This window comes from Glycine soja, chromosome 12 (assembly GCF_004193775.1).
Source record: "Glycine soja cultivar W05 chromosome 12, ASM419377v2, whole genome shotgun sequence".
In the NCBI taxonomy this organism is placed as follows: domain Eukaryota; kingdom Viridiplantae; phylum Streptophyta; class Magnoliopsida; order Fabales; family Fabaceae; genus Glycine; species Glycine soja.
In genome coordinates this window covers 9,217,379-9,230,904 of record NC_041013.1, presented here as the reverse complement: position 1 = coordinate 9,230,904, position 13,526 = coordinate 9,217,379, and the positions used below count along the sequence as shown (strand labels likewise).

The 13,526-nt window shown below is 34.9% G+C and overlaps 1 protein-coding gene across 1 annotated transcript; it reads left to right on the top strand.

Moving 5' to 3' along the window:
- The first annotated feature begins 1,518 nt into the window (after positions 1–1,518).
- LOC114378668 lies at positions 1,519–2,244 on the top strand. Its single transcript, XM_028337315.1, has one exon. The coding sequence runs from the start codon at positions 1,519–1,521 to the stop codon at positions 2,242–2,244; it is 726 nt and encodes a 241-aa protein (XP_028193116.1).
- Positions 2,245–13,526: the final 11,282 nt, after the last annotated feature.

The following is a 13,526-nucleotide window of genomic DNA, read 5'->3' as shown; positions in this document are numbered from 1 at the left end:
GCGTAAGTATTGTTGTAATTGAGTGGGTATAGCAATTAGCCAACGGGATTTTTTTTACACCTTCCATAAAAATTATTGATTTCCCGATTGCTTCCACCTTTTATTGAATAAAGACAATGGAATCAATATTGGAGAGGATTCAATCATAGAGTACCAATGAACAATTATTTGTTGGCAAAGTCTATAAATATATTAGAGGTGTCAAGTCTATTGTTAGTTGGTATTCTGTTATATGGAATCCAGCAATCCCCATGTCTTTCATTTTATGGCTTGCTAAAAGGAACCGGTTGTTTACTCTTGACAAAACTGTTTTTTTGAACAAGGGTTCCCTCTGTTCTTTATGTTCAAATGAGGCTGAGTCAAATGCTCATTTGTTCTTTTCTTGCAGGAAATCTCTCCAAGTTTGGGCTCACATTCGTGATTTGACTCCTTTCCGCAGACGTTTCACTTCTTTGTAGCGCATTACTGACTCTTTAATTAGAGGCAGATCCACATCAGATGTTCAAGGAAAATTTCGTTGTCTGACTATAACAATTACAGTCTACTGCATCTGGCTGTCTAGGAACAAGCTGATTTTTGAAGATTATTAATTTTCTGTAATAGAAGTTATTAGCAAGATTAAGTTTCTTATGCATAGACAAACACACCTATTGCATTTGTTTTAACATCTTGATGTAGGTCTTCTTGTATTAGGGAGACTTTTGATTTTCTCTAGTTGCGGGATATGCCCCGTTTATTGTTGTATCATTTTGGGTTTAATATAATTTACATTTTTTCCAAGACAATGGGATCAATGGATATTGATTTGGGCTAAGAATCAGTAAATCATTTATTTAAAATTGGTAAGTATATATATTGTTTATATATACATTTACATAACCGTGAAATTATTTTTCGCAAGTGATATATATATTGCTGATTTCTTATTTTATTACAATATTTTTTTTTTTGAAATCTTAGAAATTTGATTTGGATATTGACATTTTTTCACTACATCCCATAAATAAAGTTATTTAAGATAAAGATTTTGTTAGAATATATGATACATATATTCTATATTTATGTATATCTCCTATTTTAATTATGTAATTAATCTTGTGCATATTCCGTCCAGATTCTTAGCTAATTAGTGTCCTACTTTCTAGGCTAATGCTCTTGTATATTGTATATATTCTCACGTTACTAATGAAAAAAGACACGGATTCAAACTCTTTCATGGTATCAGTTTAGTTTCGATCCTAAAATCCCTAACAACCACCTCTTTTCCACCCTTTTTTATTCTCCTTCCGCTATAATTCTCCATGGTCGATCAACCCAAATTTCATCTTGCTTTGACTATCACCAATGTTAAGTCCCTCATTCCCATAATGTTGGATGCGGAGATGGCATGTATCACTCTTAGGCGGCTTTATTCAAGGTCCATGTTAGGGTTCATGATTTAAATCACCACATCATCTCTCATACGGAGGCACAGGAGGTAGCTGCCTATGCCGCATCCAAAGCTGCAGACCCTGCTCTATGGAAGTGTCTCGATGCCGCGATGCTTCAATGGATATACGGGACTATATCCACCGATCTCCTTCACGCTATCTTGCTCAAAGACGACACGACTCAAGGGGCGTGGGTCGTCTCGAATCTATGTTTCAGGACAACAAGGCTTCTCGGGCTACTCATCTTGAAGAGGAACTTGCGGATTTTAATTTTGAGAGTTTTTCGTCGATTGATAGCTATTGTAATCACATCAAGTCGTTGGCTGATCAACTTGCCGATGTTGATGCCCCTCTCACCAACAGCAAATTGGTTCTCAAACTCACGACAGGGCTACCTGAGGCCTATGCCAGGACGGTAGATATCATCCAAAATCAAGAACCATTACCCTCGTTTGCGAGTTGCCGATCTCGACTCAAGCTTGCAGAGCGAACCATTAAAAACCGCTTGGGAAAGGAAGGCAACTCCGGCAACCGCTCTCAAGCCACTCTCCTTACGAGCATCGACAACCACCACGGCACGGACAACAACACCTCTGCATCCTCTGCTTCATCCTGTCAGAGTTCCAAAGGAAATAAGCAAAAAAAGTCCAACTCCAAGGTTTCTGAGAAAAGCCGTAATAGCAATGGGCAAGTGGCCCCACAACAATCTGGACTCATGCCATTTAATTGGCAGCAACAGCCATGGGCCGCCTGGGCTCCTTGGTTGGCTCAATGGCTAAACCCGCCTCCATGCCCATATCCTGCTTCCTCATAGGCACTGAAAAATGCTGCTACTCCTACTGTTGGGCCACGCCAATCTGGGCCAAGGATCTTGGGTTCGCGTCCACAGGCATATAATGCCATAGCACCATCCACTAGCTACACACCTACGGACATTGAAGCAGCAATGCATGCTCTATCTTTTTCTCAGCCGGATAGGAATTTCTATATGGACACTGGCGCTAAATCTCACATGTTTGCGGACCAAGGTATGTTTTCTTCTTATTTCAATTCGAGCATTAAAAATAATAACATTGTTGTGGGTAGTGGACATCTAGTTCCAATTGTTGGTCACGGTAGTACTACGTTGCCATCCCCTTACCCTCCCTTTCACTTGAACAATGTCTTACATGCTCCTAAATTGATTAAAAATTTAATATCTGTCTGTAAATTCACCACTGATAATTCGGTTTCTGTTGCATTTGATCCCCTTGGTTTTTCTGTGAATGACTTACAGCGGGAGCCAGACTAATGAGATGTGATAGTATTGATGACCTTTATCCTCTCTTCTCAAACACTCAAGCCACTCCTCCAGTCAATAATTCAGTGTTTACCGCTATTTCATCCAATCTTTGGCATACTCGCCTAGGCCATCTTGGTGATGCTGTTCTTAGATCCCTTAATAGCAAAAATTTTATTAATTATAATAAGGCTTGTAAAACCTTTTGTTCCTCATGTCCTCTCGGGAAACATTCTAAGTTACTGTTTTCTAATTCTATGTCGCACACAACTTCTCCTTTTGATATAATTCATAGTGATCTTTGGACTTCGCCTGTCATAAGTTCTTCTGGCCATTGTTATTATGTTCTATTTCTTGATGATTACAGTAAATTTTTGTGGACTTATCCTATTGCAAAGAAATCCCAAGTTAAACATTTGCTCAAATCTTTTCATAGTCTAATTCATACACAATTTACCCGTGATATTAAGACTTTTCAATGTGACAATGGCGTGGAATATATTAATGGCACTTTACAAGAGTTTTTTGATCAACATGACATGCTTTTTTGTCTATCTTGCCCCCATACTTCCCCTCAAAATGGAAAAGCCGAATGCCACATAAAATCAATAAACAATATCATACGGACCTTACTTGCTCATGCTTCTTTGCTTCTTTCTTTTTGGCATCATGCTTTAGAAATTGCCATATATCTCCTAAACATTCTCCCAACCAAGGTCCTAGGATTTATGTCTCCCACTCAAATTCTATATCAATGTGATCCAATATACTCGGAATTACGTGTCTTCGGTTGCCTATGTTTTCCTCTCTTCCCGTCCACTTCTATTCACAAATTGCAAGAAAGGTCCATTCCTTGTGTCTATCTTGGTCCCACCCCAAATCATAGAGGTTCAAAATGCTATGACATCTCAAGTAAGAAAATTATTATTGTCGTCATGTGAAATTTGTTGAAACTGAATTCCCTTTCTCTAAGCTTCCCTCCCCTCACAAAGATGACTATACTTTTCTGGATTTTAATCCCATTTTTCATCACTTGCACCACCAAAGAAATACTCCTCCAAATTTGGCGCACCAAGCTGACCCTACTTACCATCCTAGGCCTGTGGCGTCAACAGACCCACCTCAGCCCACTCACTCCTCTACTTCCGGTACTGTCACATTGCACGCTCTTGACCAGCAGCCTGGTTCGCCCCCTTTTTTCCCTATGCGAATTGGGCCAGTCCACCAGCAAACCCATCATCCCTCCCCAGATCGGCCTACTACCATTCCCACACCGTTGCCAAGTCCTATCCCTCATCCCATGACAACTCGAGCTAAAAATGGGATCTACAAACCGAATTCAAAATATTTTTCTAATTTTCATGCCATGACTACCACTACTATATCTCCCTTACCCAAAGATCCAGCTAGTGCTATTCGTGACCCGAATTGGAAAAATGCAATGTTAGATGAATTTAATGCTCATGTTGCTAATAAAACATGGGAATTGGTACCTAGGCCACCGGATGTGAATGTAATCAGGTCTGTGTGGATTTTTTGCCATAAACGAAAATTTGATGATTCTTTTGAGCGACATAAAGCCCATCTTGTAGGTGATGGGAAAACACAACAGTCGGGTGTTGATTGTGATGAGACCTTTAGTCCGGTTGTCAAACCGACTACTATTCATATTGTTCTTAGCATTGCTGTTTCTAAATCTTGGCATATTCACCAGTTAGATGTCAAGAATGCTTTCTTACATGGCTATCTCAATGAGACAGTTTATATGCATCTGCCCATGGGTTTCTGCGATAAATGTCGCCTGGATGATGTGTGTTTACTAAAGAAATCTCTCTATGGCCTTAAACAGGCTCCATGGGCCTGGTATCAGCGTTTTGCAGATTTTGTTGCCACCATTGGTTTTTCTCACAGTAAATATGATCACTCATTATTTATTTACAGTCAGGGCTTGGATATGGCATATATTTTGTTATATGTTGATGATATTATTCTTTCAGCTTCATCAGATCGATTGAGAAAGCATTTTATGGCTCTCTTGGGTGCCGAGTTTGCTATGAAGGATCTAGGTCCTCTAAGCTTCTTTTTGGGGATTGTTGTGTCCTGTGATGCTAATGGTATGTTCTTATCTCAGAAACAGTATGCCACAGAGATCATTGAGAGAGCTGGTATGGCTAATTGCAGCTCTTGTCCCACTCCTGATGACACCAAACCAAAACTTAGTGCATTGAAGGATTCACCTTATGAGATCCTACGAAGTACCGCAGTCTGGCTGGTGCCTTACAATATCTTACCTTTACTAGACCTGACATCTCTTATGCAGTTCAACAAATCTGCCTTCACATGCATGATCCCAGGAACGAGCATATGAGAGCTCTTAAGCGTATTTTGCGCTATTTGCAGGGTACTTTGTCTTATGGTCTACACTTGTATAAATCCTCTTTCAACAAGCTCATTTCTTATACTGATGCTGATTAGGGAGGATGCCCAGATACTAGACGTTCTACTTCCGACTATTGTGTTTTTCTAGGTGACAACTTGATATCATGGTCGTCCAAAAGACAACCAACTTTGTCACGTTCAAGTGCTGAGGCTGAATATCGAGGAGTAGCTAATGTTGTTTCTGATTCTTGTTGGATCCGAAATTTATTACTTGAACTACATTGTTTTATTCCTAAAGCTACTCTGGTTTATTGTGACAATGTGAGTGCCATTTATTTATCAGGAAATCCGGTACAACATCAGTGTACCAAGCATATTGAGATGGACATTCATTTTGTCAGGGAAAAGGTCGCTAAAGGTGACGTACGAGTTCTACATGTTCCTTCCCGTTATCAGATCGTCGATATTTTTACCAAGAGCCTACCTCGTATTTTATTTGAAGATTTTTGAGCCAGTCTCAGCGTTCGTGAACCTCCCGTTTCGACTGCGGGGGTGTGTTAGAATATATAATACATATATTCTATATTTATGTATATCTCCTATTTTGATTATGTAATTAATCTTGTGCATATTCTATTCAGATTCTTACCTAATTAGTGTGCTACTTTCTAGGCTAATTATGCTCTTGTATATTGTATATATCCTCACGTTACTAATAAGAAAAGGCACGAATTCAAACTCTTTCAAATTTGTCACTTGAATTTCCTTTTTTTCCCTTATGATTCCAGTATTGAGAAATTGATGTGAATGGATTGAGATATATCATATTAATTTGTAATTAGTTTATTTGTGATCATGTCAATGATTTGGGGGTCAAATTGAAAATAGTTTATAATATATATTTCTCACTTAAAGATTGTTAGACAATGATATGTGATCATTGGGTTGTGATATAGACATACAATTTTAGATTTTGTGCTTATGTGTAAAATTTGTGTAAATATAAGACATTCTCATTTTAATTAATTTGTCTAGCATTTTTTGGTTGGATTAATTGAAACATGTTGTTAAAGTAATCTTTGTTGCATAGGTGAATTTGATTGAATTTACATAGATGTTGTGTGAAATTATTCATGTGAATTATACTCAATCCAAATGAAGACACAATTTGGTCGAATAATTGCATGTTTGCAATGGTAAATGTGTGGTGATTATAAGGATTGGTTTTCCAAAGACAATCACTATTTGACCGAATTTATAACCAAATTAATTTTTCATGTGAACAATGGAGTGTCTAAAGCAAACATTGTTTGTCATCACCAATGTTTGATCATTGCTTGAGAGTATCACTTGTACTTAGACCTTTCAATCCAAAGATTGAGGATTAATGATGTGTTAGGTATCTTGTTTGGATCTTTAAGTTTACCATAAAAATAAATTGTGCATCGTATGTTTATTATTCTCTCATTATGATGTGAATCCATCTTGCCTTACTTCAATTCGGATCAATTCTAGGATGAAATTCGCACACCAATTGAGCCAGAAATGAATTTTAACTTTTATTCGTTTCTCAGCCTACAAAACTCAGATTGGGACGATTCCAAATCAAGGTGAAAGAGAATGTTCTGAAACGCAATTTAGGTACAAAAATCACCAAAAAAGGTAAAGTAAAATGAGAGATATGCAAATAAGAAATTCAAATAGAATTACAGCATTAGCATTGCAGAAATTCAACAAGAACACAGAAAATGCGAAAGGAAAAACAAGATAGGTGCCACAAACAATGATGTATGATAAGCCTTGAGGATCACCACAAGAATTGAGCAATTCTTGACAAGATCAAATGGTTCAAGGAAAAATCCTAGCAAAAACAATTCTCATGCTTCAATGATAAAACCAGCCAAAATCCCCTATCCATTCACTAAACAAGATTTATACAAATAAATTTTCATGTACTTGGTTGAAAATAAAAGAAACATAAAATCTCAATATTATAAGCATAACTAAAATCCCTTAATGGTTAAGTGAGGTATAATTAAGCTTGAGGTCGAAGTCTCAAAACTAGCTACAAACACTTTATTATTATTTTTTATTAAATGCCTTAGTTAATAATTTTCTTCTATTCTCACTCCAAGCGAACAATACATGTGACTAGCAACCCTAAAAGGAGTCACTTGAGAATTTTCTCTATTGCATGGAATTGAATGAATTGGTCTTCTTTAACTACAAAAAATTCTAATGATGTTTTATTTATCCTAGATCAAGTCAAGTCATTCTTAGAACAAGAAAAGGAAGAAAGTTGAGGATATATGTGTGTGTGTGTGTGTGTGTGTGTGTGTGTGTGTGTGTGAAAGTAACCTACTTGTTACTTTTGTAAAAAAGTGAAACATATGAAGTAAAAGTCCTAATTACACAACTTGGTGTACAAAGAAGGGTCAACTTCTCTCTTTTGTTTGTTCTAAAGTTAATTTAGTTTTTATACCGAATAACATTTGATGATAGATTCTAGTGTTATTACTCACATAAGTATGTAAGTTTGCATGTGAAGTCATTTACCAAGTGATGTTAAAAGAATCATCTATATATGGGAATGACAATAAAGTTGAAGTTGAAATTATAGGAACTTTTTTAGGTTGCTTTTAAAAACTTATTATTTGGATTTGATTGAGACATATGTTGCACTATTAATTAGATAGAATTCAATTTCAATGTCTATTTTGAACAAATTCAGTTATTATTGTTCATTTAGAAATAATAAAGTTAGTCTCTCTTATGATTCAAATATTCTTGGTCAGAGGTCTTTAATTGATATTGAATGTTCTTATTAGAAACAGATCCATGTGGTATGAAACATAAATTAAAGGAGCATTTAACAACATTATGGCATAAAACGTTTACGTCATATCTCTATACAAAGAACTTAGAAGCTTGTGCTAGATGAAATTCTTGGACACTTAGATTTATCAGAATTTCAAGTTTGTGTTGAATGTATTATGGGAAAACAAACTAACAAAAGGAATTTAGGTACCGAGAGAGGTAAGGATGTCTTAGAAATAATTCATACAAATATTTGTAGTCCCTTTCCTATCTATTCATGGAATGGACAAAAGTATTTTATTATGTTCATTGACGATTACTCTTTACTCTATAAGATCCTTATTTGAGACAAGAATGCAAGAATCCTTAAGGAAGTTGAGTTTGAAGGAGAGGGTGTTTGTCTTTGAGGAAGAATCTATTATTGACAACGAATAAGTCTTTGCACCTACCATTGTTTAAGAAATGAATATGGTAATTAATAACGATGTTATTCCTGATATCATTTAAGGACAAGATAACACTTAGATTTCTTCTCAAGCACCACCTATAATTCAAACTCAACAGTATCAAGAAGTGTCATTTAAAATATCCAGTAGAAAGAGGAGAAATACAATTTTGGATGATAATTTTGTATTTCTTCAAGAACATAAGTATGACATTGGGTTGACTAAGGAAGATTTAATCAACTTTAGTAAAATCATGTAGTGTTCTAACTCTAAAAAGTGGATAAGTGGGCTAATGCCATGAATGATGGGATAAAATTGATGGTTGACAATAACATTTGGAATATCGTCAAACAGTCTGAAGATGTGAAATCCATAGGTTGTAAATGAAAATCTATAATCAAAAGGGATTCAAAGGGTAATATTGAGATATATAAAGTTCGTTTTGTTGCCAAATGTTTTACTCAAAAGGAAGACATCAATTATAAAGAGACTTTCTCTTAAGTTTCTTAGAATGACTCTTAGAACTATAATGACACTGATAACTCATTTTGATTTAGAGTTATATTAAATGGATGTAAAGACTACATTTTTAAATGACAACATTGATGAAAAAATTTATATCGTGCAAATAAAAAAACTTTGTTTAAGGTGATCTAAAGATTATGGTGTGCAAACTAAAGAAATTCATTTATGGCCTTAAAATAGGTTTCCTGTCAATGGTATTATAAATTTTATCAAATTATCACCTCTTATGGTTACGAGGAAAATTTGTTGATTACATATACCAAAAGTTTAATGGAGGTATTTTTTTTTTGCTATTATATGTTAATAAAATCCTGTTAATAAAATCCTGCTAGCAATGATATAATTTTATTATATCATAGAATAGTCATACCGATAAACTTTTGGATAGATTCACCATGAAAGATAGTAAACCAGAGAATACACCATTGCTAAAGGAGACAAGTTAGTTTCAAACAGTGCCCCATTAATAATCTTGAAAAAGAACATATGTAAAATATTCCTTATGCTTTAGTTGTAGGGCTTATTATGTATGCTTAAGTTTGTTTTTGTCCTAACATAATATTTTTAGTGGGATTCTTAAGGAGATATATGATTAATCTTGGTATGGAGCACTAGAAAGTAGTAAAGTGTGTAAGCCGTTATTTGAAGAGAACAATATACTACATGTTTACTTATCAGAAGTCTGACAGATTAGAGATCATAAAGTATTTTGACTCCAATTGGATCAAGTGGCATCGGAATAATTAAGAAGGGGGGGTTGAATTAATTATGAACGTGTCTTGACTAATTAAAAATTTATCGTTCTTAATGTTACTAGATTCAATTAGGCTTTACTACCAAGTTATGAGAAAGTAAAGAACAAAAACAATAACTTAGACAAAAGTAAAGCGGAAATAAAAAATACACAGCAGAAATTAAAGAGTGTAGGGAAGAAGAAGACAAACACAAGATTTATACTAGTTCGGCAACAACCCGTGCCTACATTCAGTCTCCAAGCAACCACCGGTTCTTGATATTTCCAATAACCTTGTAAAACCCTTTACAAGCAAAGATCCACAAGGGATGTACCCTCCCTTCTTCTCTTTGAACAACCAAGTGGATGTACTCTCCACTTGAACTAATCCACAAGAGATGTACTCTCTCTTGTTCTCAGTATCACAACCCAAGTAGATGAACGCTCTACTTGTACCACAAAGGATGTATGTTCCAATGTGTTAAGATAAAGAATTTTTAGGCAGCAATCCCTTGAATCTTTGTAAGGGGAAACAAAAGATATCTCAGGCGGTTAGTCCTTTGAAATCTTTTGTAAGAAATAGAAGATATCTCAGGCGGTTAGTCCTTTGAAATCTTTTGTCAAAAGGGAGAAGGAAAGATGAAAAAGAATAGCACAAGTTTTTGGTCAATGAACTTTTCTTGAAAGAGAAAGTATTGAACAAAAACTTTTAGAAAGATGAAGAGAAATGAATGAAAGAAATTTGTTATGTATAGAAGGAATCAGTCTTCTGAAATTCGTGCCATGGTCACATATTTATAATCATTTGATGACTCAAGTTAAAGTTTGTGACTCTTGACAATTTCTTTAAAACTAGTCACTTTTAAAAGTTGACTCTTTTGAAAACTAGCCACTTTAAAAGTTGTGACTCTTTTTTGAAAACTAGTCACTTAAAGATTGACTTTTGAAAAACTCTTCAGAAACAAGTCACATTAAGAATTGTGACTTTTGGTAATTTATTTTTCAAAATCAGTCACTGGTAATCGATTACCATCATAGTGTAATCGATTACACATCAACAGATGTGACTCTTGATGTTTAAATTTGAAAATCAAAATGTTTAGAAACACTGGTAATCGATTAGAAGTATTATGTAATCGATTACACAAGTTTGAAATGATTTGAAAATGTTTTATCACAAGTTGTGACTCTTGAAATTTGAAATCTAACGTTTTAAAACATTGGTAATTGATTACATGATTATGGTAATCGATTACAGCTTTGTAAATCAGTTTTGAAAACAAAGTTGACTACTGGTAATCGATTACTACCTTCTGCTAAACGATTACCAGAGAGTAAAACTCTTTGGTAAAAGATTTTTCTTTTTGAAAAATTCTTGTGCTATTCAATGTTTTGAAAAAATATTTTAATACTTATCTTGATTGGGTCTTCTCTTGATTCTTGAATCTTGAATCTTGATTCTTTACTTGAATCTTGAATCTTGATCTTGATTCTTGAAACTTGTTTGACTCTTGATTCTTTGGAACTTACTTGACTCTTGATTCTTTGGCATCATCAAAATAATTTTGGAAGACATTGCTTCCATAATCTCCCCCTTTTTGATGATGACAATCCTGAAATCAAGAGAATACATACAAGTTTTGTTCTATCGTTCACTCATCTCTTTCTCCCATTTTCTTTTTGAATTTATGCTTAATTTTAAAGCTTTTGAAAATATAATATCTTGATTTCTAAAATACTCATTTGCTCTCCCTCTTTGGCAACATCAAAAAGGCCAAAGTGCGTAAAATAAAACATACATGAATAATTCTAAAACATACATACACAATACCAAATGTAATTACATACCACTAGACATATATATCATCAAAAAATAATTAAGTTTAACACACATAACCATAAACAACCAAAAGCAAGTGAATATAATCATCATGTTCAGTCATACTAAGCAAATATAAGAAATACTAAGTGTTCAAATGTCATAAACATATAGCCAAATACAAGGCTTTAGAAACAAAATATAATAATTTAAATCTATGAGGATGGTGGTGGAAGGTCAAAGCACTGACGAACATAACTAGCATCCTACTCAAGTTTTGTGATACATGTGTCCATCCCTGCAAATCGTGCATCCATGGCATCAATACGACTATCCAACGAGTCAAAGCACTCTCTGAAGAAAGTGTGGAGTCCATCCAACCTGTCAAGTATGTTATGCATAAGATATGAAGAATCATCTCTCTGAGGAGGTGGTGATGGAGAGCGGTCTTCTGCGGCCTGTATTGGAGCGTCTTTCTTCATCCAAGACCCATCCCTCTCTTTGCGGTATCCGAAAGAGGAGACTACATTCCCACCGATAGAGAATGATCTCTTGACTTTGACAAAGGGCTCAGAGTCAAGAGGGACATTAAAATGTTGTAGAAACAATGTGATCAGATGGGGATATTGGAGTGAAGCATTTGATCGCAATGCCTTATGTATGCGATATCTCACAAGATGGGCCCAGTCGATTTGACGACCGGTTAAGAAAACCCACATGATTATTAAATTTTCCTCAAAAACCTGTGCAAGGTTGGAAGATCTAGGGAGTAGGATGCGCACAATCAAGTAGTGCATGATGCGGCATTCGAATGCCAATGATCCGGCAAGAAGCCTTTCGGTCATATCCGCTTGGTTGGTACAAACCATCAGGTGGGCATCAAAAACAGAAAAATCAAACTTCCACTCATCATCAAGTATACCCTCAAATGGTACACCATCATTGGATAATTGAGTGAGTTCAAAGAAAAGGGACTGGTCTATGACCATCTTAATCCCATAAACTTCAGAAATCAAGGAATCTTCTTGAATTTGCAAGTTAGAATAAAAGGTTTTAACCAATTCAGGGTAAAAAGGAAGTTTCATGGAGATAAACTGAATTAAACTAGAATTTTGAAATGCTTGAAAGCAATCAAACACTTCATCATCAAAGAAAGATAAGTCTACAAACTTAGGGTCAATAATGGAATGAGAAGAGAAAAGGGAATTGTATCAGATACGTTGTTCTTTCGAGGAAAACAACGTATGAGTGTAGAAGCAAAGCTTCATGATGAATCAAGGTTGATTCAAAGATGTTTTGATGATAACAAAGATGATGACAAAGGTGATGACAAAAAGCTCAAAGGTCAATCAAAGAATGAGTTCAAGATGTTCAAGATAGAATCAAGAATACTTCAAGACTCAAAAGGAAAAGTTGAAGAACACTTCAAGATTCAAGAGGAAAGTTGAATTCAAGAATCAAGATTCAAGGATCAAGCTCTCAAGAATCAAGATCAAGATTCAAGAATCAAGATATATATGAAAAGGTTTTTTCAAAAACTGAGTAGCACATGGATTTTTCTCAAAACATGTTTACTAAAGAGTTTTTACTCTCTGGTAATCGATTACCAGATTGTTGTAATCGATTACCAGTAGCAAAATGAATTTGAAAAGGTTTTCAAATAAATTTACAATGTTCCAATTGATTTCAAAAAAGTTGTAATCGATTACAATGTTTTGGTAATCGATTACCAGTGCCTTTGAACGTTGAAATTCAAATTCAAATGTGAAGAGTCACATCCTTTCACATAAAAGCTTTGTGTAATCGATTATTAGTGATTGTTTCTGAATAAATCAAAAAAATGTAACTCTTCAAATGGTTTTTGACTTTTTCAAATTGGTTTTAAGTTTTTCTAAAAGATATAACTCTTCTAAATGGTTCTCTTGACCAGACATGAAAAGTCTATAAAAGCAAGACTTTGATTTGCTTTTCAATACACTTTTTCAATCAATCTTATACAATCCTTTACAAGCCTTGAATCTCTTTGAACTTCTTCTTCTTCTTTGTGCCAAAAGCTTTCCAAAGTTTTTTGGTTTTCTAAACCTTGAAAACTTGTGCT